The 27,475-nt window shown below is 41.3% G+C and overlaps 3 protein-coding genes across 6 annotated transcripts; 2 read left to right on the top strand and 1 right to left on the bottom strand.

The window, feature by feature from the left end:
• The first annotated feature begins 1,695 nt into the window (after positions 1–1,695).
• On the top strand, positions 1,696–10,525 carry aqp9b (aquaporin 9b). Of its 2 annotated transcripts, XM_053864842.1 has the most exons (6): positions 1,698–1,887; positions 2,251–2,377; positions 4,657–4,794; positions 5,620–5,738; positions 6,324–6,541; positions 9,084–10,525. In XM_053864842.1, the coding sequence occupies exons 1-6, from the start codon at positions 1,786–1,788 to the stop codon at positions 9,244–9,246; spliced, it is 867 nt and encodes a 288-aa protein (XP_053720817.1). In that variant the 5' UTR covers positions 1,698–1,785; the 3' UTR covers positions 9,247–10,525. The 2 variants fall into 2 exon arrangements, with proteins under 2 accessions (XP_053720818.1, XP_053720817.1); XM_053864843.1 differs by lacking the exon at positions 4,657–4,794 and having other exon boundaries at positions 1,696–1,887.
• Positions 10,526–11,803: 1,278 nt separating this feature from the next.
• Positions 11,804–17,750, top strand: lipca (lipase, hepatic a). Its single transcript, XM_053866020.1, has 9 exons — positions 11,804–12,030; positions 13,789–13,952; positions 14,301–14,480; positions 14,549–14,666; positions 14,736–14,969; positions 16,245–16,487; positions 16,557–16,671; positions 16,780–16,998; positions 17,477–17,750. Exons 1-9 carry the CDS (start codon positions 11,925–11,927, stop codon positions 17,583–17,585), a joined length of 1,488 nt encoding a protein of 495 aa, XP_053721995.1. The 5' UTR covers positions 11,804–11,924; the 3' UTR covers positions 17,586–17,750.
• A 277-nt stretch (positions 17,751–18,027) lies between these two features.
• On the bottom strand, positions 18,028–27,244 carry LOC128759224 (disintegrin and metalloproteinase domain-containing protein 10-like). Of its 3 annotated transcripts, none has more exons than XM_053866016.1 (16): positions 26,989–27,244; positions 25,879–26,023; positions 25,315–25,433; positions 24,951–25,109; positions 24,736–24,836; positions 24,432–24,584; positions 24,255–24,347; positions 22,725–22,908; positions 21,589–21,743; positions 21,335–21,518; positions 21,111–21,261; positions 20,853–21,036; positions 20,665–20,776; positions 20,276–20,496; positions 20,058–20,184; positions 18,028–18,539 (listed from the first exon to the last, which is right to left on the bottom strand). In XM_053866016.1, exons 1-16 carry the CDS (start codon positions 27,041–27,043, stop codon positions 18,223–18,225), a joined length of 2,460 nt encoding a protein of 819 aa, XP_053721991.1. In that variant the 5' UTR covers positions 27,044–27,244; the 3' UTR covers positions 18,028–18,222. The 3 variants fall into 3 exon arrangements, with proteins under 3 accessions (XP_053721991.1, XP_053721992.1, XP_053721993.1); XM_053866018.1 differs by lacking the exon at positions 18,028–18,539 and having other exon boundaries at positions 20,070–20,184; positions 20,276–20,307; positions 20,391–20,496; XM_053866017.1 differs by lacking the exon at positions 26,989–27,244 and having other exon boundaries at positions 25,315–25,429.
• Between the last annotated feature and the right edge of the window lie 231 nt (positions 27,245–27,475).

The raw sequence follows: 27,475 nt of genomic DNA, 5'->3' as shown, positions 1-27,475 counted from the left end.
CTCCTACTCTTACAAAGAATGGGCAACCATCACAATCAGTATTGTTAGAACTCAAGCAGGGTATTTTACTTATTATCCTGAATTTGTGTGTAAGATAAATAGTATAAATAAAACAAGATAAATACAGCAAAATAGAAATAAATAAAACAATGTATACAGACTGCGTTGATATGTTAAAAAAATCCTAAAAATTAAGTTTCAAAGTTGGGATTGAGAGTCATATTTCTGGCAAGATGAGGTTAAATAAAAACAAAAACATTACAATAAAATCAATGTAGAGAGTAAAACCATTTCCATAAGAGCAAACAAAAAGTCATTTTGGAAGATCCAATAATATCTAACAATCCAGTAAGTGCCAACAAATAATATTCAGAGATAATTCAACAGAATATATAAAAGATAAATGTCACTGCTACCAAATGAGAGACAGTAGCGCTGCCATGGAAGGGATTCTTTATCACACCAAATCTGACACTTCACATTGGAAAACTTAGATGAATGGAGCAGATGCGGGAGTGAGAACCCAAACCCTGAAACCTGTTTTTTTTTACAGCACATCTGAGTCATGTGTCTTTTTTTTTTTAAACCAGAAACCAGACTCTGGTCGTCCCCAGAACAACATCCTTACAGGAGGCCTTGTTAGATACACGGACCAACTCAGCTACAGCAGCACAGCTTGGGCTGTGAGCCGAACCACAGTGATTCAACAGGCATCACCTCTACAGACCGTCAGCAGCCTAACACGTGAGATGGTCTCAGAGCTGCGTCTCCAGGAGTCAGAAATGTCACCCCTGGTGATCTTACACTTAAACAGACTGACATGTTGGCGACGAACCATCCCCCTAATGTGCCACTGGATCAACCACACGAGTACTGTACTCTGTAGAGCTTAGTTTTGGGGGATTTTATTTGGCTTGAAGGTAGATGTGAGCTTTTCCCATGACTATTATTATGTCTAACAACTACATCTACTCTTCTACTCTACTATACTATTAGATCTGATCAACTATCCCAAAGTATTTCACATCCCATCAGCTAAACCACATTATGTCTCAATATATAAATATTATAGCTGAAATACAGAGAGAAAAATTCAAACAACATCTACTAAAACAGGTTAAAGTAAGGGAAACCAATTTGAGTCTGACGCCCATAGAATGAGAGTTGCTTCATCTTCTCATATCAGCCATGAAACAAATGTGACGACAGGCTAATAGTCATCAACGCTAAAATCTTAATGGCACTTTTCGTCCTGGACCACCTGAGCTCCTGTGGTTGTGCTGCGCTGGTTCAGATTGTGTTGTGATAAATAGCTCAGGAAACATTCAGCCTCCCATAAACGCTCTCTGATCGAATCATTTGCTTCCTCTGTTTTCTCCAGGGAAGCAATTTAAGATTAAGTTAGTCTTCTGAGTTGCGGTATAAATATTTATTTTTCAGTTGTTGAAGTTGAAGAATATGTATTTATGTTTTAGACGGTGGGGGGCGTTGGTTGCCAAATTCAAAGCAATTGGTCAAAATATTTCATGGAAGAGAGATGAACTTCTTTTGTTGTTTAATGTCGATGTGAAGCTACGTTTGGCTCAGTGAAAGTCGCTTAAAAAACCCAGTGCAGTCTCCACGTGCGTGACCTGCGCAGACGGGCCCCACAGCGGCCTCTCGCGGTTACTGAGAGCCACAGTCAGTGGGAGGCGGCAACCTGCGGCCACAATAATTCCACCGCGCGTCTCTCCGAGTTAAAAGCTGTTTGTTCTGTCGACGGCAGACACCCGGCGCGGCAGAATAATGGAAAGTGAGAGCAAGATCAAAATGAAGGAGAAATTCGGACTGAGGCGAGACATTGTCAAGGAGTTCCTGGCGGAGTTTCTGGGAATATTTGTCCTAATTGTAAGTACCTCCCTCCGCACCTGTCATGCAGCTTAAACAGCCGCTTTAAAGTCTCGGACCGAATATGCTAATTAGGTGTCAAACTGGGTCCCCGGGGACGTGGACCGCTGCTTCTCTCACATCTCTCTATTCGTGGAAATGTCGCCTTTGATCATCCTCCCTCTGACATAACGCACTTGGAATATTTAAATGATGCCAATAATGAGTGTATTAGTTTCTGATCTATCAGCAAATGTAATAGTGCATTTGAGTAAAACCCTTTAATCCACATTTTCCTCTGACATTTTTCAACTACAATAAACACTGGCTCTTGGTGGTTGCTTCAATTTACTTTGGCATTTCAAAGCTCTTGATACCTTGCAGCTTTTCGGGTGTGGATCAGTGGCCCAGACGGTGCTGAGCAAGGGAACACTCGGGGAGCCCCTCACCATCCACATCGGTTTCACTCTTGGAGTCATGATGGCCGTCTACATGGCAGGGGGAGTGTCAGGTAAACCTCAGCATCATCTGTGATGGCAGAAGGCTTCACACAAGACGCATCGCTGCGAGGTTGAGTCAGGAGAAGAAGCCGATGCAGAGCAATTTATTTCAACATCTTTAATAACTGAATGATTCCTTTCCGTTCCGGTTATTTCAGTCACAGAGCTTTACATTCATTGTGGGTCGAGGGTTGATATTCAAGTATCTGTGTTGAATATTTCCTCTGCATCATTATCTAAATAACCAAGAGATATGAAGAGAGGCAAACAAAGATTTTCTTATATTATAGATGTTAGACATTGATGTAATCAGACGTATAAGAGCTGGGCAGGACTTGAACGTGAAGTCTGGTCCAAGTGGGACACTATCAGACATTCTTGGTGGATTACTGAAAGAGGAGACCCAGTGTCCCGCTGCCAGCAGTGATAGTGACAGGAAAGGATACTTGTAAATGCCACTGCGCTTCCTATGGGCTTATTGAGGCGAAGCGATGACACGTATCCATTAAGCAGCAAAGGGGTTTACTATGTCTGGGCTCACCTCATTCAGCTTTCCTCCTCTTCAGCACGGCGACTTTAAACTAGGACAGATTCATGTCTTGTGTTAAATTCAATTGTAATTCAGCAGAATAATTGTGACAGATGAGAACATATGCTACTAAATCACTCTATTATATAGTATTATATAACACCATACTGTTTACAATAATAAAATGAAAAAGCTAAGAGAGGAATAATAGGTGACTATAAATAGATATGTACATGATAAAAATAATAAATACACAATATGTATGTGATAAAAATAACAAATACATGATAAATAAATGACAATGCTAGGGAATGTAATGAACTGAATGGGAAATCTTAATTTGATGATCATGAGTGATGTCGCTACAATGTGGCAATAGGAGATGTGTCATCTGCTAGAGACTCGGAGCAGCGCCACTCTGGCTGGAGAAAACTCTCAGATCTGCTTTGGTGCGACTTATGAGAAACAATAATCCATGCTGACACAGAGGAGATAAACTGTCATCGTTTGACTTGAATTATGAACAAGATCGACGCATGGTTAAGATAATAACGCTATTATCAATCGAGTTTATTCGAGTTTAAAGAGTGTGTAGCTTTCTGAAGCGCTAAAAAACGTCCCATAAAATCTGTGAAACTGAAGATATTGGAGATGTCAGGAATTGGCAGCGACAAAAACTGCTTTTTCTTCCGTCCACTTACTGGGACGGATGTTGTGACGCATGCACGACACGTTTAATGAGAGCGGTTGTGAAGCTTCAGAGGAATAGCAGACAAGCCCGACGACAGCGAGGTTAATATATGGAGAGCTTTTGCTGCATGACTGGGCCATTCAGCCCCAGGGTCCACGGCTCAGTGGGAAGCTTCTGTCCAACGACATCTCTGAAGATGATCGTAGGTATTGGACTAATGAGCTTTACAAGGGGCATGGGTCTCCAGGGAAGGGGGCGGGGGGTCAGGTGTGACACGCCTGGCTTTTTAGGCTTCTCGGGCAGGGAGGCCCCACAGCAGAAGAAAGCACAATTGTTTCCACTTTGTAGTCTGACAGTGTACCGTAAGTGTGACACATCATGGTCACTCTAATGACCTGCAGTTTACGTGTGCCTTAAGCAGATTCGAGCAGATTATGTCAGATGTAATTCGGACTGGACGGCCCGGCTGGTTGTCGTGCTCAGTGTTTGTGAACTGGATGTGGAGACGAACAATAGGCACATGGCTGATACCCCCACTGGTGTCACCACAGCGAGGTCAAAATGGAGATCCCAGAGTGTTAAATAAATGACCCCACACTGGCACAGCCACCCTGTAACATTTGGCTGGAAAGTGTTCAAACACTTCTCTTCGGGACAATGAGGCCTGGGAGAAAGCAGGTTGACTCTGGAGGAACTCAAACTCTGCCCTACTTTTGGAAGTATTTGGAAATGGAAGCAGGGAAAGATCAGGCTCTGGAGCAGTCGGCTAGAGGTAATCCCCTGAACTAAAGTGTTTAATGTGACATCTAAATGACTTCTGTCCAGTGATGAAGAACAAAAACAATTATTAATGGGTTCCGCAGTCCTCCCAGTGAATCCAATGACGTTCTAAAACAGTCTGAGCGTCGACAATATGTCATAAAAAATGCATGTGTATTGTTAATTTTGCATGACAGGAACTGAAAAGTGCTGTTACACACACAGCATATAAAGATGAATGGATTCTGGAATCAAATTTTCACATGGATGAAAGTGTGTGAGAATCAATACACTAATGTGTGGTGTCACAGGAGCCCATGTGAACCCTGCAGTCTCACTCGCGATGGTCATCCTGGGAAAGCTGCCCATCAAGAAGTTTCCTGTGTATGTGGCTGCTCAGTTCCTGGGTGCTTTTGCTGGTTCCTGTGCTGTTTACGGGTTGTATTACGGTAAGGATACAGCTACAGGCAAATGATGGAGTGCACTACAACAATCTGACGCAAAAATCACAAACAGAATGGAAACATGATTTTCAAGTCTTGATGAAGACTTGTTCTAAACATTAGCAACAACAATCCCCGCATAAGAGCTGATTTCTTATCAACCTGTAGGTGTCAGTCAAGGGCACAGTCCCAGCTCTGCTGCTCTCCTACACCACAACAAACATGTCCTCTACAGTGTGCCAGAGAGCATGTCCTACTCCTAACTAAAGTAGAAGAGTGAGGGCATCACTGAATAATTATTTTAACTTGTGTTGATGCAACACAACTGTGGATGGCCATCTTCAGTAAGTTGAGCCCCTTGAGCATATCTTAGATTCCAAGCCTAAGCATGAATATAAGAGGGTTGCATAATGGATTCTCTCATGGCTCAACATTCACTCATAAGTGGGGGGACATCCTGGAAAGGTCAGACAACCACTCACTGGAACACTCACTTAAGAAGACCGTTCAGCACCAGAACATACTAAATCCACAAAGCAAGGGCCCACATTTGCTCCCATGTCAACCACCTTTGCTCCATTATTTTTCTAAACAGAATCAGACCTGACAAAGACAAAGTTCTTCCCCTCAATTTGTAGTGTTCCCAAAAAGTATGAGAGAAGGGGCAACATCGAGAGATCAGGTGAACTATGGGATATTGCCATCCATAATAATTGTCTTCGACTCATCATCATGCACTAGGTTGTCAAATATGTGTACCAACTGAGCCCAGTGTTTGTGTCTGCAGTGCTCTGTGTTATTACTCTGCATTTTCTGTGTATCTTCTTACAGATGCGTTCATGGATTACACTGACGGAGAGTACATTGTTAGCGGTGCAAACGCTACTGCCAACATCTTTGCATCATATCCTGCCAAACATCTGTCGGTCTTAAACGGATTTGTCGACCAAGTAAGATTCTCTTTCTCTGAAGGAGAAGCAGCGACGTAATTCTGTAGAAAGAACTGGAGCGCACAGATAGAACCCAAGTGAGGACTCATGTGTAGCTGTGCAGCCATGGGTATGAATGCAAGGGTAAATAGATATTCGACGTGTTTGCAGATGACTGAACGATTCCGCTACAATGCTCAGAATAACTGCCATCTGCACTTCAGTCAGTCAGTCAGATCATTAAAGCTGCAGTGCCAGTATATATGGTATAGAATCCTCAATGGTAATGGTTTTCCTCCAGCTGTTTTTTAGATCTTGATATGCTAGAGGAGTTTTAAAAAATGTTGTGGTGGCGAAACCGGCGGACGTTACTACGCGACAGATTTGATTACACTTTTCAGCTTAAGGCGCCTAAGCAGTGCAAAGGGGAGGCCTCTTGTAATGAGCTTGGAAATAATAACACAGGACAAAGGTCACTGCATCGTCCCATAACAACAGCACCGGCTCGTAGACTGGAGCGCGCACCTTCCGTTGTTTCGTTGTTTGATAGCTGTGAAACGTGATGACTAAGTGAAGCCGAACGTAATTCCTTTTTTTGTAAATCAGGTCATTGCAACTGGCGCTCTGGTTCTCTGCATCCTGGCCATCACTGACCAGAAGAACATCGGGGCCCCCAAAGGCATGGAACCTCTCTGCATAGGTCTGATCATCCTTGCAATCGGGGTGTCCATGGGTCTGAACTGTGGCTACCCCATTAACCCGGCTCGAGACCTGGGCCCGCGCTTCTTCACGGCTGTAGCTGGATGGGGCATGGAAGTGTTTCGGTAATGGCTAACTCCTCACTTCCTCACTCAGGTCTCTATATTGTGGATTATACAGATGCATCTACAGGGAAGCAATCAGGGATTAGCGCAGAGGAAACGCACTTCTCAGCTGCTGCATCCTCACTTGCTGGCAACGGTGATGCGAGCGCTAAGAGCTGCATTTATATTTGCGCCTCTGCTCTCTTGACAATCAGAATGAATATTTCAAAGACCACCCGTGCATGTTCCACATCCTGAGAAAGTGCTGTGGGATTGAAGAGAACGCATTAATATTATATTTTCACTGCTACGTTACTAAGAAGCCACAAATATCCCTCTACACACGGCTCAAAAAGAAATGCTCAATTTTGAAATAAACAAAGGAAAAATATAACTTCACGTTCTCTGTGTAGCAATTGGCAAACCCATCTAATATCCAAATGAACAACAAACGTGTAAAATCAGTATTTTACAAATATAAAAAACAAATTAAATCAACCAAAGAATAAAGCCATTTTATTTTAATTCTTAATCATTAAAGCAAGAGGCAGACATTTTGGTGGTTTGCTGCATGGTTATTCTTCAGTTAATTTCAGTTGTTTTTTTTCATCTTCTTATCTACCATTAATCTGAGCTGTATATTATACAGTGCAAATACATGCATGAAGCTAGGCAACGGCAATACAAGGAGGCGATTTCAACATCCGGACAAGCCCCCTTATTGGGTCAAACAACCTTGTTTATCAGTTTCCAACAATCATTAAAATTGTTTTTATATAACACTTTTTTTTTTTCCAAATGTGATCTTCTTTCCCTGCAGCATTAATGTGTAATAGTCATGAAAACAACACATAATTAAATAAAATAATTTACTGTGATTTACTATTTACTATAATATATAGTTTAAAATGACACTTTTAAGAAGTAAAAAAAATGTGTAAATTCATGAAGGCCCCAACTTCCCACCGCATTAGTTTCATGCAGTTGACTACACAAGAATAATGTTGACCATCAGTTAGTCATGTCATAATGTGATGTTGCTTTAAAACCTCAGATCAGGGACAGACGTAAATGGCATTTCAAGGAATTCTAATGAGGTTAAACAGAATCTGAATCATACTATTTTACAAGCACATATTCCACCTTTCTTTCCTTGAATTAGATTCCAGAATCAGCCTTCATAATGCAAACAAGAGAGAGGTCATGGTCACTTTCACTTTGGACTTTGTCAGGACAGTAAACAAGGCTGCCGGGCTACATACTCCGTATTATAAACTTAAGCTTTACACCTGCAACCTCCCTCCATCGGACACGTGTGGGAATGTCTGCTCTCATGGAGGATGGATGAGATAACATACTTCATTCTTACTAAACTGTGAGCATCTTGCTGGATTTGTCTTTGGATGAGCTTCGTATCTGCCAAGTGCCAAGTGTGTGGGACGCTCCACCGATTAGTTCAATTCATACATCCAGCTGGCCCAAGTTTTATTGACCAACATTTGGTGAACTCCAGTTCAACTGAATGACAAATACAAACTGAAACCTTTTTTACAGTATTTCATAGATGGATTTCTACCTTCAGTGAAGGGAGATTGGCGTAAAACATCTTTCTATTAAGAGTGCTGTAATGTACATATAATCTCTCGCATTAGATCTTGTGCACAGTTGCTATTTCTCTGATTATATCACAGCATTAGTTACAAAGCTGTGCTGATCATCATGAGAGAAGAACATAGGTGAACTGAGAAATGTTTTTAATCTCTTGCCCTGGGCTGCAGGAACCCGGGTCAGAGGCAGGCCTGCTAATCTGAGCAGCTCACGTCCGTGTTGCCTCCACAGACTCTTCCAGCGCCTTGTTTACTTTTCAGGCCTGAGCACCGGGGCTGACAACAGACGTCTCCCGGCTCACCGTGCCACTGACCTGTAGGACTAATCTCCCTTTGCCTAAGTAGCAGAGTCTGTCTGGGTCCGGCCAGAGTGACAACCAGGACACATGCGCTAGCCTGAAGCTACAGATCTACTTAAGACAACGGTAATCTGGGCTAAATAGTCCGATGCGACATACACAAAAGACTGGAGACGTGTGCAGTGCTGTGTTGAGCGACATAAACACAGCCACTGAGATCTTTACATTGAGATGCGTTCAGTTGTACAGAAGCAAAACATTATTAAATAAGCAGAGCCTACCTCAAAGATGAGCTGCTTCTGCCACAAGCACATTATCTAAGCACCATTTATGAACCATCATGCCATCCATGAAAGGCTACAGCGGAAATTGAAGGAGGTGTTGAACAATAAAAAAGAGCAAACAATCCAAGTGTAAAACGCTACATCAGGAATAGAAGAATGATTTAAATCTATTAAATCAAGCCAAAGTGTTTGAACTGTTGCAGTTCATTATGGGTTAGAGTGAAATAATTTTGGGTGGTTGCAACTCCTTCAACACACTCTCTTCGAGCATGTCATTACCTCCATGTTCAGTTTGTATTATGAGACTCGCAGAATTGTCTTTGTTTGGCCACTAGAGCGACAAACTCACCCTCCCCAACTGTCTTTGCTGCAGAGCTGGTGGTTGCTGGTGGTGGATCCCAGTAGTCGGACCCATGGTCGGGGGAGCAGTTGGAGCCGGTATTTACTTTCTACTGATTGAATTGCACCACACAGAGCCTGATAAAAAAGAAGAAAACAACGTCCAGGAGAAGTATGAAATGGTGACCTTGAGTTAAAGAGCTCAACCATCATTGCAGATCGATTCTGCTTCCTCAAATGCTTTGTATGACACACTTATCTCAGACATTGATGGAAAATGCATGAATGTTGACTGGAGCCTTTGTTTGTACGGCGTGATATTGACCTTTCTTTGTCCCTTTTTCTTTAACAATATTAGCCACCTAACTAGTACTGAAATAATTTCGTTGAAAATCTTTATTTTAGAATTTTATAAATGAAATAAGCTTTTAAGATATTTGCCAAGAATGTTTCTTTCACATATTTGTTTCAAGAAACACAAGCGCTTAGAGATTATTTCTATCAATAAATTGTTAGGTTTGGTGATGTGCAGTTTGTATTATCACTTTCAGGAAATGTTTGTTTTGTACTAGAGTATCCCAGCCTTAAAGCATTATGCTGTATATTTTAGGCAGTAGACTGTTTGGTTCAAAGGTAGTCGACAAAATGACGACACATCGGTCTCTCTGTGGAATTAGGTTAAAGTTGACCACTGATCACCATAAACATTTGGTTCTTATTTTAGATGTTCAGTGGTTGCATAACGTATTGGTACAAGATAAAGTGTGCTGAGAGGAATTGGCTGGAACATTTATTAAATTGCTGAAAGATGGTGCTTTCTTGTTTTCATATCAACATTGAAAATCTTTTGGATCTGAAGAGATAAAACCCACACAGTTTTGGCAGAATACAAAAGAAAATAAAAACAAAAACAAGAGGCATGAAAAAGACTCTAAGATGTTATTGTTCTAAATAGTATTATTGACTTCACACTGTTGTTATTAACCTGAAACACTTGTTTACCATGAAAATATTTTTTGTTAAACCGAATTATGCATGGATTTTGAATCTTTGATCTATGCTTATCCATTTTACACAGTGTAGTGAAGACGTTTTTTTTTCTGGTGACACTTGTTGAAAAATTTGAAGAAGAAAGCGTAAGCATTAACAACTGTCAAGCGGTGATCTTGTGGCTGTAGAGTTAAGAAACAGGGGAAACAACTGCTTTAATCTTAGGGAATATGTTTTTCTTGTAGGTGTAAAATACTTTTTCCTCTCATTTGATCGGCATCATTAGAAATAAGCTTCATAGAGTCACAGAGTGAATGTAGAAACCAAGAGTGATATTTATTCCATGGCAGTCAGCAGGTCAGTGAAAAAGAGTCAGTTGATTTCCTTTCCTAAAAACTCGTTTGATTTTCCCACCATTGCTGTTGGTGTTTTTGCTATTTTTTTGTATTTATGTCATGATTGAATCAGCATGAAATAAAGTTTAATTGTGTAAAACTTGTGTCAGCTCCTGCATTGGCCTTCTGGAGAAATGATTCAACTTCCAGACATACAGAGAGGAAGGTGGGAGTCACGTGAACACGTTTATAATATTGACATGCCACATTTAACTTTAATCTAGGGCAACTGTAGGAACGTACACGGCATCATGGAGAATGGATGAAGAGCGTTTCAGCACTACCAGGAGTGCGTCTCTCATCTAATAATAAACAGTATATATGTATCGGAGGTAGATTGTACTCGCAGGTTTACGCTCAGTTTTTATCCGTGGAGTTTGAGATTCCAACTTGAGAATACTCTCTATTTGTAATGGGACACACTTATTGTGCATCTATGGAGCTTCATGAATTGCATTTATATTGATAAATTCAAAAGATATTACGTAACACAAAACAATCCCTTCAACCAGCCCTTTAGAGAGTTGGTGGACATCTTTGATTCACTCCTTTGTAAATTACACTTTTTTTTTCGTCACTTCATTTTTAGTGGGCGACACCACAGGGCTTGCCCAGTACAATGCACATGCTCACATGAACATGTTTGGGAAGACAAAGGTCACCTCTGTTTGGTTTAGTGACTGTAAACTGCACTGCCTTGCTGGATTGTGAATTAACCTTGAGCCCCCTAACATGAACCTTTACAGTAAGTGATGCAATCTCCATGTTAATAATCATTTTGCATAAGCTTGTGCTATCCACTTTAGCTGTCACTTTTAAAATTTCAGTATTGTGTAAAAGGTGCTTTAATATGACATGTACTTCTAAGTGCAGAAGCGAGGAGTTCTCTCAACAAAGATGAGACATCATTTATTAAAAATAACCAAAATAATACTCCCTAAAAAGAATATCAAATGTGGGTTAGTGCACCGTTAAGTTCATTTAAAGACCTGAAAAGTTCATTTAGGTTCTGATAATATTCACCAGTTAACCAGTGAGCCCGGACTTTGACCAATTACCTCAGACCAAGTTAAAAAAGTCCCACCAGCTGACAAAACCTTTGGTCCAGATATTGCTCTGAAGACTTGATTTAGCCATCTGTGATGCCATGAGTGATTTCTCAAACTCCTCTAAGTATTAGTCAGTTGACTGTTTGATGATTGAAGGTGAAGAAGGCGTTATGTGAAAGTTTAGGTTGCTATGTCATTTGTATCTCCCTGACGTTGTCAGCACATCAGGCCAGATCGCCTCACTGCCCATAAGCACTTGCACAATGTGTTTGATCTGCAGTCCTGGGTCCAGCCAATCAGCACCTGGGCCAGTTCCGCCTTATCCCCAGCTGGCTCCTTATTTTTGACCACAATGTTCAGATCTTAAATGATTCCGCGACCACCATGAGGACTCTGTGACAGCATCCATTCACTGTCAGAATCAGACACAGTTCTGAAACAATGAAGCTCACCGGTTCTGCCGTGGTCCTGCTGAGGGTGTTCTGCTGTTACGTCATAGTGGCTTGTGTCGTAGCTGGAGGCAGGAAAATAAAAGGAAACAAAGACGGTGAGTAAAACACCTTCACATCTATTTACAGTGTGAATGAATTTGATAGTGTTTCGTCCTTCATGATAAATTATTATATTCTTTCAATTATATGTATCTAACTCCAAAAACCACTGTCAGAGTGACTTGTTGATGCCGGTACTGCAGTACACTGTCGACTGTACACTTGCCTATGGAACAACATTGACTGATGCCTTCTGTGGTCATCGAGTTTCGAGTTTTAAACATCCACTTTCTTCTCATATAATTCAAATGAACATGAATAGGTCCAAACAAGTAAACTTCAAAGTCAAATGAAATAGATGGAGTAGACTGACAGCACAAAAAAGTGCTGAAAGTCATAGATATAACTTCATGTGATGCTGTGCCATTGTGTTTGTTAACAGCGGTAAGGCAAGAGACCTGTGTGAAGATGTTGTCGTAGCAGTTGAAGTCGAACAAAGAATCCGACAAAAAAGTTTGTTTGATGCAGTGCACTCAGTAGTCAGTTGAATATACAGTAGATACCACTTAAACCACAAGTAACAAGCATCCTACTTCAGTCATGAGCAACTTCAGACATTCCTCACCGTTTTCAAAATATATAGTCTCCTTGCTAACTGTCGACCCAGATAATAGTTTTTTTTTTGCAGTACAAGAGCTGATCTGACAGAACTCTGGAGTGAGAAGACTTGTATCTCATGCAAACCTTACTGAGGCCAACAAGCAAGACAAGCTTCAAGTCACTCAACATAGAAGCCTTTGACTTGTGAAAGCTAACATGCACCAACTCTAAAACATCGTTCATGCTTGAGGAATGTAGATCTATCACTGTGGGAGGAGACCAGAGTGGGCAGTGGAAAGATCCTAATGTGGGTGAGAGCTACATGCCACAGAAAAAGCATCCACGTTAGCCTCAAACTCAGAGTAGGATGAAGCTGGTATTAAATTTGTGAACTTATTTGCGTGTTGCTATTATAGAGATCATGATCAAGACAAGTAGTTGGCAGCTCCAGGCAGTTGGGCGCATCAGATGTGGTCGCAACTGTGGAAGGTGCTTGTCGAGTCTACCGTGGCTTTGGGAGGTTGAATGGGTCTGATGGGGTCCATATCAAATCCAGGGGATCCTTGAGTTGTGTGGGCGGTTCAACAAAAACAAGGGGGACGCAGCTCAAAAGGCTTCAGGGTGGCACTGGTTGAGCAGGAGAGATCGGAGACCCAAGTCCACAACTCAATCACAACTCCAAGTGGGTCAGTCAGGTGAAGATGACATTCTGTCCAGGGTGCACCAACCACTATTTATTTGTCCTTCTCTGGGATGCTAGTTCTTGTCGGCCTGAGTCTGACTGTATAATGCTGCGTGCAATGATCATACTGGGATCTATACGTTTATTCCACTGAAAATATATTCACCGCAAAATGCTTACTGATATTCATTCATTTAACAATGAATATATAAAACATTTTATTCTTCATTCTATTGACTATAACTACACACACAAGCATGCTAAATACATGCAGAGTTTAAAATAATTGACTTAATAATATGAATTGATCGAAACATGACAAGATAAAGCTGGCGACGTTTCAATTGACAGGATCTGCCAAGAGGTTTATGTTGGCAGGAAACACCGCAGGGCTCTTCCAAATTAGATTAGAGCAGTATTAGACCTGTTAAAAGTTCACCTAATAGTCTTGACTTTACTACACTTCAAACTGTGCTGAAACAAACAAGGGGCTCACGGGATTACTAATCTCTCTGCTCCTTGGTTTTTAAAGATCATGGCCGGAGGATGAAAGACGATCATGTCATCAGCTCAGTGTTCACGTTGTTTCACGGAGGTGAAGACACCTGTACACTGGAGCTAACACAGCTGCACTCGCTTGCGTCCTGCGGCTTCAACAGCAGCAATCCCCTCATCATCATCACTCACGGGTGGTCGGTAAGGTCACACATGTCAACCCAACATCTACATCTTGCCAAGGTAGAAGTGGGGCAGATAGAAATAGTTTTGGGAATATGGCAAGGTTCAGGTTATCATCATGTGAATGTGCTGTATGATCTCCCACGTGGTTTTTGCGCCCATGATGGATGCAACAGTTTCTGAGTGCCATATGCTAAGACACTATTTCTAATATAATATATTTATTTTACCTTAATAATATTATTAATATAGTTTCCTATAATAATATTTTTGCTTGCTTGATAGTGCATTAATTGACAAGGAAATCGAACACTGGTGTTCCTCTACAAAGACGTACCTCCATGAAAGATGTGAACCTTTCTTCAGGTGAACGGTCAGATGGAGAGCTGGGTGATGAGACTGGCCTCAGTGCTGAAAACACAACTAAAAGAAGTCAACGTAGTGATCACTGACTGGCTGCTGTTGGCTCATGATCACTATACCACAGCTGTACAGAGGACACGGACTGTTGGAAAAGACATCGCTCACCTTGTGCAAACCCTGGAAGTGAGTGGTTTCAGCTCCTGTGAAAGAACATCATGACAAAAAGATTAATGTTGCAACAATCTTTTCAGGGACACTATAATTACCCGTACAGAAACGTTCATTTGATTGGTTATAGTCTTGGTGCACACATCTCCGGATTCGCAGGCAGTTATCTGGCGGGCCCAGAAAAGATTGGAAGAATTACTGGTGAGCAAGAAAAATAAAGTGTCAAACTCACAGGAAAAATCGGCTGAATATGTGTGACGCTTCCTCCAGGTCTGGATCCAGCCGGGCCTCTGTTTGAAGGCATGTCTGCGTCAGAAAGACTCTCTCCTGACGATGCCGAGTTTGTAGACGCCATCCACACGTTCACACACGAACGCATGGGTCTCAGCGTGGGCATCAAGCAGCCGGTTGCACATTATGACTTTTATCCCAATGGAGGAGACTTCCAACCTGGTTGTGCCCTGCGTCACATCTACCACCACATTTCTCAGCACGGGCTCCTGGGTACGTTTCCAATGTGATGGCTACAAATATAGTTGTGGTAAATGGAAAGACGTGCATGTGGAAAATATATGTTGAAAACAAGTATAGATTGTTAGCATAGCATTAGCTCATATAATCTAAAAATCACAAATCAAATTCATACGCCTTTCATTTCCCCCCACAATGAGAGTGCGACATTATTGCCCTACATGAACACTACGAAAGATAGTTCATGTATAAAATGTTTTGACTCACTCACTGCCAAAGACAAATCAATTAAAAAGCACTAAAACCTCGATAAACCCACACTTCGTCGCCACAGTTGGATGAAAGTAGATGAGTTTCCATTGTATGTTGCGTTTTAGAAAGTCAGGCTTCCGGCTTTCAGCGACCGTTTCTTAACCGGAGCCTGTGAACCAGAAGTACTGAAATTCGTTTTACTCTGTGTTAATACAAATGAACCTACAGAACGCCACCAAATCATTTTGAAGTTAGCCAAAACACTGTCTGCTTTTGAGTTATTTTGTTTCCAAGACGCTCAAACGCTCAAACCTCCGCAATTGGAAGACGTAAATATTGACAGCCAATTTTCATCCACATACGTGCACAGCTGCCAAAGAGTCCCGGACTTCAATTTACTGGTCAGGATTCAACGCTCTTCAAGTAAAGAGTGGTGATACATGTGGTGATTCTCATCACCACATGTATCCTTGCTGCCACTTCTAATAAGAATAACACTCTTAAATAAATAAATTTTAGATGAGATCAAACAGCTTATTTATTTTATTTTATTTTATTTTATTTTATTTTATTTTATTTTATTTTATTTTAATTTAATTTTATTTTATTTTATTTTATTTTATTTTACACTTTACAACACTTTCCTAGTTGGTGGGATCCCCACTGACCATGGCAATAAATTTGATTCTGACTCTGACTCTGAATAGAGTGAATCACTCCACACCAAGGTAGATGTTACTTTATTCTCAATAACGTCCACATAAATGGTATTATGATTGTGAAAGACACTTTGAAGACCCTGTCATGGAGAGATCATTATCATTGGAGACGTTGTGCCTTAAGGCACCAACCGTCAGCTGCGGGGTGAGTCCTGTCCCGCACATCAGAGCCAGCGATGATGAGAGGACTCAACAGCACGTCTGCTGTCAAGCTTTTTAGATCATCTCATCCATCCTCATTGAATCGAGAAAACGTGCTTGGATTGCTTCCCACTGCGCCAACGCTATTGTTCATTCCACTTTCTTCAGATATGACCTCCTCTATTTCTTCTTCCAGGATTTCAGCAGACAGTGAAATGTGCTCATGAGCGCTCAGTGGACCTTTTCATCGATTCTTTGCTGCATGACGATAAGCAGAGCACGGGCTACGGCTGCTGGAGCCACAGCGCCTTTGTCAAAGGTCTGTGTCTGGACTGTCGCAAGAACCGCTGCAACAAACTTGGCTACAACATCAGGAAGGTCCACACAGGAACCAGCAGAAAGCTGTACTTGAAAACAGGCCGCCAGATGCCATATAAACGTGAGCAGTCATTATCGCTTCCGTAGTCGGCGTCACCATGATGAACTAAGATTGAAATCATTTTTGCAGTCTTTCACTACCAGTTCAAGATCCAGCTTGTTAACCAGACTGAGAGGGCGAAACCAGCACTCACCATCTCCATCACGGGAACCAACGAGGAGAGCGGAGACATTCCCATTTCCTTGTAAGTCGTACAGCATCGTTCCTTGCACCTGGACTGAAGCCGAGTGTAGGGTTCGTGAGAGGTCATAGCTCCAGGCGATATTCTGACCGTGTCCTTCTCCTGCATTAGCAATGAAGAATTTTACAGACGCAAGACCTACACCTTCCTGATCACCTTGGACAGAGATCTGGGTGAGCTGATGATGCTCAGGATGCAATGGGAGGCTCAGCCTACGTGGACGAACATGTGGGACCGAGTCAAGACCATGATGCCGTGGTGCACCCAAGGGAACAGTCCACTGCTGACTGTGGGCAGGGTCAGCATCAAAGCAGGAGACACGCAGAGAAGGTAAACAACATTTAAAACTGCGCGAAAATAAGATATGATAACAATGATAACAATTGAAGAATTTTTTTTTTTTATCAACAAGTGTATCAATTTTCACAGCAAAAAGCATCATATAATAGAAATTAAACTCATGAATATATAAAACTTAGCTGCTACATGAGTATATGATAATGGTGTACTTCAGACTCTGTCCAGTCTGTACTCAAAAAAGGCGCCATTTCAACATACAATTTTTTTTAGAACTCAGATATAGCTTGAATAATGTGCTAATTGATATATATCTTCTTAGAAAAAGCCATATTGCATGTTGACCTCCCATTAATTGAATATTTTATTAAGATGCACGGAAACCGAAAAGGCGGGTTTTTGCTGCCATCGAGCAATGAACTATGTATCTGCTACTCTCTCGGTCAATATTCACTTTCATTATTTTATTTGTTCAAGAAGGGTTCCAATAAAGCCATGTTTTATCTTGCAGGGTATCTTTTTGTGCCATGACAGAAGAAGAACAGCAGGTTGAAGTGAACAAATCTATAGTGTTTGTGCGCTGTAAGGAAGAGACGAAGAAGAAAAGAGAGGACAAGTAGCAGACAATAAACAAATACGGACGACCTGGATGTTGCGGTATGAAAAACAGCTGGACAAATTTTCAGTTTCAAGAAAATTCCCAAAAGCAACTGATGGAAAACGATCATCCGTGGGCTGAGGTTCTGTCTCCACAAACTGAAATAAAGTTTAAAGAAACCTCACACTGACTCTTACATTCATAAAATACAAACCAAAAGCCTAAGTGCAAACGAACCTACAGAACTCCACCAAAGCCAAATTGGACCAAGTGGTGTGTTTTTATTACTCTTATTTGACTAAAAATAATAAACAAAAAGAAACAAATACTATAAAGGTCATAATAACATGAATTATTTTATTATTTTGAATCAAACCAAAACTACACCAACAAAGCAAAGTCATGTAATAATGTTAGTAATGAAAGTTTATTAACAATATTTCAAAATATAACATTTTGTCTATTAACAAATTTCAAGCCCAGAATCGCACTATTCTTCAGAACAGTGGTGAGGTTCTAAGGTAGCACTGTAGTAAAAGGCAGTTTGTGATATGAACATAATTCCTTTTGTCTAAAGTATTCATTTGCCTCCTCTGATACATTTAATGTCGTAGTCGCAGTTGAGGTCTCAGGGTTAAGAAGCAGCTTCATTGACAATCTCACCGTCTCCTTGATTTTTTCTCTTTCTGCTTCTTTTTCCCGCGTGGCGATTGCGGCTCTTCCCGTGTAGATGGCTTTTGCTTCTGAGAAGATTCCTGCTGCCGGCGAGATGATTTCTGTTGCTTCTGTGACGGTTCCTGCTGCCGCCGAGAAGATTTTTGTGGCTTCTCAGCAGCTTGCTGTTTCTTCTTCGCAGGTGGCGTTTCCTTCGAAGCAGATTTCTTTTGCCTCTCAGTAGATTGCTGTTCATTCTCCTCAGATCCCTCTTCACACTCTTCAGGATCCTTGTGCTTGTGGCCCGGATGTCTTTTTAGATCTAAAAAATGAGCAGCGGTGGATCAGTGTCAGGCACGCATACAGAGGAGAGTATAAAATAGTTGCTTGTCCAGATCAGACTGATATCTCACACTGCCTCAGTCCGTGTTGATTATAGGTGTGCTACAATGTGCAGGGATGCATCGCTCCTGTGACCAGAAATGAATCTAAAATACGATTGTTTTCAAATGTGCACAGCTACTGTTAACACTAGGGGACGTTTTTTCCCACCACAGCAGAGAACAGCATGAGCTGGAGCATCAACTGACACGTGACCAGAGACAGGCCTGTTTTCCCAAAGGAGATATGTTGGAGAAACCAAGAGAGTTAGTGCCAAAGTTTGTGATTTATCTCCGAACAGCCTGGGCACAATTGTGAAAGTGCTGGAACGTCTGCATCTGGTAACATGGAGCTACTCGCCCTAAGAATGGGACCATCATTTGAGGACAGAATTGACTTCCACATTGTTGACTTCTATTTACATTCCGCCGTCTACTGACCCGGCAGAGACAAGTGAAATCATCAGCTCCTCTACTTGGAGTTCCAAGTCACATTTTGCTCACTAAACTGTATATGTTTTTGGTTTAAGGTTACTTTTATAACCTTTCTGCATCTTATACTGTTCCTTGTCACTGTATTATATTGAGCACTGCTGCTCTGGCATGTCTCATTTTGAGATATACAGTTAATCTTTTAGCACTGCAAAAAAGTGTACTCCAAATTTGAGATTTTAACACTAATATCAAACATAAAAGTGCATGATTTTGGTGAAATTATCTGTCCATGCATTGAGATATTTTGTCTCTCTAAAACCAATCGTAAGTGGGAGATGGAGTAGGTGTATAACACGAGCGCTCTGGAAAACTTCTCAAGAAATGGAACTAAGACCACGCCTGCAGACGACACAAAGGAACATTGTGCTGCGCTGGCTAACAAATTTAAAAAGTCGTTCAACCTCCTCGATACCAAGCTAGAGAAGATAAGACTTAAAGTTGAAGACCACGATGAGAGAGTCGCCTCCTTGGAACTCGCAGCAGAGGTATTTAGTCTTCTTGAAACAAGCTAGCTCAGGACTAGAAATAAGAATTCTATGGTGATGCCTATGTGTGTAACCTAGAAATAAGCACCATATGCTGAATTCTAGACAACATGTACTTGATATTAGGCTGAAAATGAGCAATTGAAACTAGATTCAAAAATATATTACTTAAAATGAGTCTGTATCAAAACTAGAACAAAGACAAATGGCTGAGACTTGAGAAAATTCCTCATAAAATCAGTGTTTTTTTTAGAAAACATGCCGCAATAAATTAAACAAGATAATGTTTATCTTGTTTAACAGAACACAAGTCCTCTCCACACATATCCTACAAACTTAATGGTGCTAACTGTATTTGTCAAAAGGGGAAACATTAGAACAGACAGATAATTCACATATCACAGCTATCCTATCCGTTTTTACACCTCAACCCTGCTCCCATAATCCAACGTACTAACTTTAAGCATGTAGCTTTCATACCTGGCAGATGCTTTGGTGGCGGGAGGCTGGGGTTACTGCTGGGGGTGTGCACACTGAAGAATTTGATTAAAAGTGCCATCAGCGAAACAAAACCACCGGCTATCAACAACGTGGCCCACCAGAAATCCTTAAAAAAACAGAACATACACCATTGTTCAAAGTGCGCGACAATTTAAAAACATCCGTGAGTGTGTGTGTGTGTGTGTGTGTGTACTCACCATCGCCCATTCCAGAAGTGATTCATATAGTTCTGGATTAAAAAGGGCATTTGTTAGTATCAAAAGTGGGCCGTCAGCGTCCACTGCACGACACTTTGCAAAAACATCACAGTACCCTGTGAAGTCGTCGCAGGGAGCTCCAGGCTGCAGGCTAATATTTCGGTGCTTGAAGTGTTTAGCCAATTGGTCTGAGCCTGAGTAGGCGCATGAGTCAGGGTTTGCTGAAAAATCATTTAAAACATTGCTTAAAAAAAGATGATGATGTGGAGCTACTCTATTCGTACGCGAGAGTTGTTTACCACAGAGGAAACATGAATGCACTACTGTTTCACATGATCTATACAGTGAAAGAGAGACAGATGTTTAGTAAAGAATTATCTACAACTTACATTTCTCCTCGCACTGGACGTAGCACAGCACCTCAATGTCTACATAACCGCCTGTGTTGGGAATGTAGCAAGCTTCCAGCCCATGTCGCTGGCAAATGGATCCAGAGCAGATCTAAACCACGAACACTGGTGTCAAACAAGCCTCATAATCACATGTGTTACGCTAATGGCACCAAACATTAGCGTACCCCACTGATGCAGACTTGGGTGTCGGAATTGCAAACAGTCAGGTCTTTCTTCCATTGTGATGGCGGACACGTAGCACTTTGTCCGTTACAAAAGCCATCTTTGGCACACTCGGATTCCTCCCTGCACAGGATATTGTCTTCCTTATAAGTGCACTCCTCTGTGCAACATGGGCCTTGGCTCGGGCTGAAGAAACAGCATCAGCAAGGGAATGCAGGGTGTGATGATAAACGTGAAACTGCACATCCACCAACTTGTACCTGCAAATTTTCCCGGGCTGGAGTTGGCACCGCTTGCCCCTGTCTTCATCCGAGTTGTAGCAGCAAGGATCGTCACATTCCTCTTCGTCGCCGCAGTCACACACTTCCCCCTCTTCCACTATTTTGTTGCCACAAATTGGGAGCCCTGACTCTGTCAAAGCAGATACAGATGACTACCATCAGCTTTGAACACTCCAGACGCGTCGTAGAAGAACATGTCGTACCAACAAAACAGAGGTCCTTCTTGCTCTTTAACACCTTGCTCATCATTTCAATGCTGCAGGGTGAAAACTTGTCATTGTTGGGTTTTTCTCCAGATGTGGCCTTTGGAAACATGATAAAGTTCCCATTTGCCTTCTCTGACGGAACCTTTGATTGTCCAGGTGTGCACGCCGGCGTAACATCGTGCTGCCAAATGTATGTGCAGAAGGAAGACGATAAGCATTTGGACAGTTTGGGGGGAAAGCATTTCACTTACTTTGGAACCAAAGTTGTGGCCGATCTCATGAGCAAAGGTGACAAACTTGACTTTGTCCGGAATGTAGGTATTGTAATTCTGAATAGTAATGACGCCAGTGTTAAGAGACTGTTTCCTCCGATTAGCCTGGAGAGCGCTCTTGGTGCAGATGCCCGCTGGAGACACAAGATTTTGTTTGAACATTTTGTTGACATGCACAAATAATCCCAATACACTACTTTATTTTGCAAGTCTCAGTCTTTTATGGACCCATTTTTTTAGCTGTCATCAGAGGGTTTCAAGACATTTCATTGTGGATACAACGGATCTGTGCCCATTAAGCAGGACAAAAACGGACGCCTTTTCCTCTTTACACAAACCTACAGTGCAGTGCGTCACTGTACGAATGACTGAGAAAATGGAGGTAATCCTCTGTACCAAGAGGCAGAGATGCAAGTGCCGTAAAGTACACAAACAAGACTATACTGGATGATCCAGACAGTGAAGGGCAGAGGTCATTTGTACTATCTTGTTCTGGAGTTTCTGCTGTATGTCGTGATTCACATTTCTTTTAAATTGAGTTATGTAATACATTCTGAAAGAATGCAATGGCAACTGGTGTAATTGTACTGGTTACTTTACTCTTGAAGGTAAAGGATTTATAAGTGACAGGAATGTAAAAATGCAATGCAAGATCAGAAGGATCATGTCTAGTGTAGAAATGTAACAGAAAGGGTTTTTTTTATTGTCTTGATTTTTTACATTTTTTACACACTATATCTTCTTTCGTTTATTTTACTGGATGATCTGCAAAATTCAACTGAATTCAATTCGGTTTACCTGGTTGGTGGTTCTTCTTTCTTTTAAATATGTACATTTCCATTTTATATTAATCTATTTAAAAATATATGTAAATATATATATATATATATAAAATGTTGGGTATGGGTATGTAAAGTATAATAAAAATAAATGTGGAAATGGTAAAACCGAGACAGTTTTGTTTGTGAATATGAATCATCAAGGACAAAATAGAACAGCTGCAACAGACGAAAATGTCAACATAAACAAGAATCTGTCAGAAAGATTGCATCCTGATCAATTTCACAAGCTCCAAGTGTGACCCATCATGAAGCTTGCCATGGTGGTAGACCAACCTGTGGGAGATCCCACGTAGGCCAGGCCGAGGACACCGTCGTCAAAGTCCCTGTCTGTGAAGACGTAAGCCAGGCAGTACTCATCATGGTTCTGATCAGCATTGAGGTCTAAAAACTTCTCAATTCCAATGTTTGCAAATCGAAAAGGATTGGACCTATCATTCCCTCGTTCAGTTGTATTGATCTGAGAAAAAAAAAAAAATCGGAATCAAAGATGCACATTAAAACCCACCATTTCCACGCCCTCTGAGGGCTGGTGAGGTGCAGGTATCTGTTCCAACCAATCAAGAACGGTGAAGTTCAAAAAGCAGAACATTATCTGGAGCACAGCTGAAACGGTGGCATTGGAGGTCCAGTGGTAAGATTTCAGTAGCAGTGAGTCAATACGATTCAGTATGAATCAGTGAAGTTCTTTTAAGTTAAGTAAGTCTTCTAAGTTTCATTTGACTGTGTGCAGTCAATGAGGAAAGACGCAACTTGATTTTCCCCAAGTTACTGACGGTCACTAGACTATTCACTGATCATTTCCGACGTCTGGATCTGTACTTCAATGATTAAAATCTACATGATCGCCAGTCATCTCTCACTGTGTTCAAGGTGTTGTGACCACAACCACAAGCCATTTGTTCGAAATCTGAATCCATTTTTTCCCATTACAATGAACGGAAAAAGAAATAATGCGTTCCAAGCCTTAAAATAGGCTTTTGTAGGAGTGAATGTAGAGTGTCTGCTGCAGGGGCGCTGTTCCTCTATGTGTGTGGCCGCTGCATGTGGGAGGGGTTGCCGAGTGAGTGACGTCTCTCCAGAAGTGAAGAGGTGCCCGGTGCGTGTCCAGCTCTGAATGTGCGCTTCTGTGCAGTTTGGCTGTGACAAAGTCATAAACCAAGTCACGCTCTGTCCCAGACTCGCCTCATCCCTGTCCCAGCTCCAGCCCACAACAGGACATCAAACCCTGGAGTGAGCGCTCCAGCACCTCCCCTGTGACACTCTACCACGGTCCAGTGCGGAGACAAGAAAGGTTTTACACCTCAATATGAAGAAAAAACAGTCAGTAAATGGAGCTAACGGGACACGTCTACACGCATACAGAGGCTGCGTTATACACAATGACAAAGCACGTTGCAGGTCAGCTGATCGGTCCGTGCACGTTATGTTTTTTCCGGCTTTTTTCGGGGGCGTTCGAGTTCTGGATTTTCGTTCGAAATCAGAAGCAAAAAAATCTCGAAATTTTTGTTCAAACTCCGATTTGTTCGAAGTCTGGGATGTTCGATAAAACCGAGAGCGGACTGTATATTGTTTGTTAACTCAAGAACGCTTTAGCCTTGAACACACATTTGAAAGTTTCCGTTATAACTGATTAGATTAGCTGATAATATGATAATAAACAGCATGGAAGAGCAAAATGGAAAGCCAAGTTTTAGCTGTTTTTTAAATTATAATAATAATAGTGCAGTAGATCCAAAAAATTGCTGTTCTGACAATAACTCACAAGTGTCCCTGCAAACACTGCCACGATTCTGATCAACTTACCTTGGTTCGTTTAGCAACAAAGCCGATATTCTGAATCCCATTGAAGTCTATCGGTCTGTAAATCTCATTGACTGCACGAAGATAGTTGCTGATCTGATGAAACATCGAGAGATAAAAGTGGAGCAGTAAGGTCACTGCAGGTGGAACGCTCGCACACTGAATTAGAAGTGAACGCACCTCCACCTTGACGGCCTCTCGTGAGCCAAATTTTTTGAAGAAGAGGTGGTCGGTCTGAATTAGGAGTTCGCAGACCACTTTATCAGCGTCCCTTTTCTTCCTCGAATGGACAGGACCTCGAAGGTTTGCATATTTAAACACTCTCTTCAGTCCCTTAAAGTTAGAAAATACAGGAGACAAACAGATTTTTTAAGTCTAAGCAGAATATTTTGAAGCTCAGAAATGTAAGTAACTAGACTGAATGCGGGGAAACGTATTGCATATTAAATACATTACATACGAAAGGTGAAATAAATACTCTTACATGGAGTGGCTTGTGAACTTGAGAGTCTTGGTACCTCTTCATCCTCTCAAAATCCAAGGAATTAGCACAGCCACCATGTGCTTCATATTTATGGGGAAGATCTATGGCACAATTCCAAGGTTAATTAAATGTTGGTCCCTGTGGTTTCAAAATTCAACACAACCCACGTCATGACAAAACAACATTTTGGAAAATATTAATGGTCAGACACTCACTAACGTTGTCCTCATGATAAATGATGGAGTGGAAGGGCACTTTTTTGTCCTTGAAGTACATCTCAGCTCGTTCCACGTGGAAAGTTCCATGGTGAGTTTTAATGAAGCCTATAAAGCGCCCGTCAATCACACCGCCATGAACCAGGGAACCCTCCTCACCTGCACGGGTTTGAAAGAAAACAGAGTGGAATGCTGCCAATAGCAAGCACTTCAATGGAAATGGATTAAATGACAAGTATATGGTTATACAAGGAGTATAAATAATGTGCATATTTTTGGACAGTGTCTTTTGTGAGTCGAAGCTTTAGACCACAGGCACACAGTAATGGAAACTCACACCACTGAATGATGGTCATGAACTCACCAAAAATGTCCCCACTGTAAATGTGGGAGGCGTCCAGTGGCATTTCCACTCCATCCACTTCTTCAATAGCATCCGGAGAAAATGTACTCACATCCTTAGTCATCCGGAGGTTAAACTGCCTTTAAACAAACATGATGATGATAGATAGGTTGCCATTATTCAACCCACAAGGGGGAATTTTTGCTTGTCTGCTACGTACTAACATTAATAATATTATTATTATTATCAATAACAATAATAATACCTTCAAAGAAACCAACTAAAAAAGTTAGGTTTCAATGAAAAGCAGCTGAGGTAATGATGCACTTTGTCTAAAGAGGTACTGAAATGAAAGTGGAATGCATCATTTTCCCCAGAAAATGTATAAAAACTGGGCCTGTTCTGGTTCTGTTTCTGATGGATATGGCTAAGCGTACAGGTGCACTCCTGAAGCACACAATAGCTCCAGTGGATTGAGGTTGTTAGAAAGCAGCAGGAGAAAAGTATTTATTCAAATGATAAAACATCTTTATAAACCAAAGTTATGGAGGAGAACAAAAGTGTGGGCTTTACATTTGAACTGACCTGCCATGAGAGTGGAATTCTAGCCGAACAATCTTCTCTTCAGAAGACAGAGCGCGCTTGGCTCTCTGGTGGCTGTTGTGCAGCGTCACTCTGTTGTACGACAACCCCTCATGATAGCGGATATATTTTTTTAAGTTATGATCACCTGAAAGAGGTTTAAAGTTTCAAATACTCATTGCACATTTTTACAGTAAATAACCCAAAGAGAGAACAGCACTCCATAATCACATCAAGTTATTAATTTGACATAAAAGACCATCACAACAGACTGTGTTGGCCTGACTCTTAGCACACACTTAAGCCCAGATTCACAAAGCTTCAGGTCATGTGTCATTCTTCCATTTAAGATACAACAAACTTGATCCACTGAGCCACCACTCTAAAAACTGAAAATGGGCTGCGCTAAAAAACATTTTTCCACTTAAATGTATCAGGTCAATAACAAAGACGTGGTCTTTGCAAGATATACATAATCAATTCAGTAACAACTTAAACAACTGAGCAAATCCAAGTGATATTATTTAAAACTCCAACCAATAAATTAGATCAGTCGTAAATTACATTTTTTTGTTAGCGGAACTTTATTTTGTACATTGTGTATTTGTATTCATGTATTTGTACATCTTCCTGATTAGTATTTATCGCATATTTATTTATTTTTGGACATATAGTTTTGTTTTTGGAAACTGGAGGCCTCAGACCGAAATTTCATTACCATAATATAGTGATATGTTTTTGTGCAATGACAATAAAGAAAGTCTAAGCCTAAGTCTAACTTGAAAACAAAAACATAAACGCAAACAAAGCAAAATGTTGCAGTGTTAATTTAATTGCATTTACGTGATACTTGATAGAATTACTTAAATTTATTAAGAGTTTTAAATAGGCTTACTGCTTCACTGTTTTAACCTGTCTTAACTTTAACTTTCCATCACTATCCAAAGCCAACGGTATTGAACGATAGAACTTTTTTCTTTTTAACAATTTTAGCTGGATGTAATAACCTATGACATTTAAAAGACGCGTAAACTGCGGAGCAATAATTCACTGTCTTAAACTACTGGACTCTTCATTGCGCGCCATTCAGTCTACACCTGCCATGGAACTCACAGGTCACACAGTGGAGGTGGACTAGGACGATGGTGATGAGCGTGGCCGATATCATATCGAGAAAGTTAGCCAACACTAGACAGCCACTTTTCCATCGCTTCAACAACCAACTCCCATCCAAGCGCCACCACAGCGAGGCGTCACCGCTGCAGAAGGGCGCGCGGCCGCTCCTCCTTCAAGGCCGGGGAAACGCCGCCCCGTCAGCCAAACTAAAACTCGCCAAGTGTATTTGTTTTGGTGTTCGTGGTGATGGCCACCGGAGGGCCTGATACCATTAATTCCAGGATACCGTGCGCTATTTATTAGATCAAGGTTTCTTTTTTCCACACTTGCCTTTGAAGTGTTGCATTTGGCCTTTTATGTGCTCAATCAAAGTACTGTGTCTCCGTTATATATTTGATGGCAGAAGAATGATAGGGTTTCATTTTCACGTTGCAGAACTTCGCAAATTCCGAACTTCTCAATGTACTAAATACTTCGTAAGCAT

This window comes from Synchiropus splendidus, chromosome 5 (assembly GCF_027744825.2).
Source record: "Synchiropus splendidus isolate RoL2022-P1 chromosome 5, RoL_Sspl_1.0, whole genome shotgun sequence".
Lineage (NCBI taxonomy): Eukaryota > Metazoa > Chordata > Actinopteri > Syngnathiformes > Callionymidae > Synchiropus > Synchiropus splendidus.
Note: the sequence above shows the minus strand (reverse complement) of the source record. Positions and strands in the feature narration are given on the sequence as shown.

Coding starts and splice junctions, on each gene's coding strand:
- aqp9b (XM_053864842.1), top strand. CDS start 1,786: ATGGAAAGTGAGAGCAAGATCAAAATGAAGGAGAAATTCGGACTGAGG. Junction 1,888..2,250: donor TGGGAATATTTGTCCTAATT/GTAAGTACCTCC, acceptor GATACCTTGCAG/CTTTTCGGGTGTGGATCAGT. Junction 6,542..9,083: donor TGGGGCATGGAAGTGTTTCG/GTAATGGCTAAC, acceptor TCTTTGCTGCAG/AGCTGGTGGTTGCTGGTGGT.
- lipca (XM_053866020.1), top strand. CDS start 11,925: ATGAAGCTCACCGGTTCTGCCGTGGTCCTGCTGAGGGTGTTCTGCTGT. Junction 14,970..16,244: donor TTCTCAGCACGGGCTCCTGG/GTACGTTTCCAA, acceptor TTCTTCTTCCAG/GATTTCAGCAGACAGTGAAA. Junction 16,999..17,476: donor GCAGGAGACACGCAGAGAAG/GTAAACAACATT, acceptor TTTATCTTGCAG/GGTATCTTTTTGTGCCATGA.
- LOC128759224 (XM_053866016.1), bottom strand. CDS start 27,043: ATGATATCGGCCACGCTCATCACCATCGTCCTAGTCCACCTCCACTGT. Junction 20,185..20,275: donor CACTTCTGGAATGGGCGATG/GTGAGTACACAC, acceptor TGTTTTTTTAAG/GATTTCTGGTGGGCCACGTT. Junction 18,540..20,057: donor GCCACCAAAGCATCTGCCAG/GTATGAAAGCTA, acceptor CTCATTTTTTAG/ATCTAAAAAGACATCCGGGC.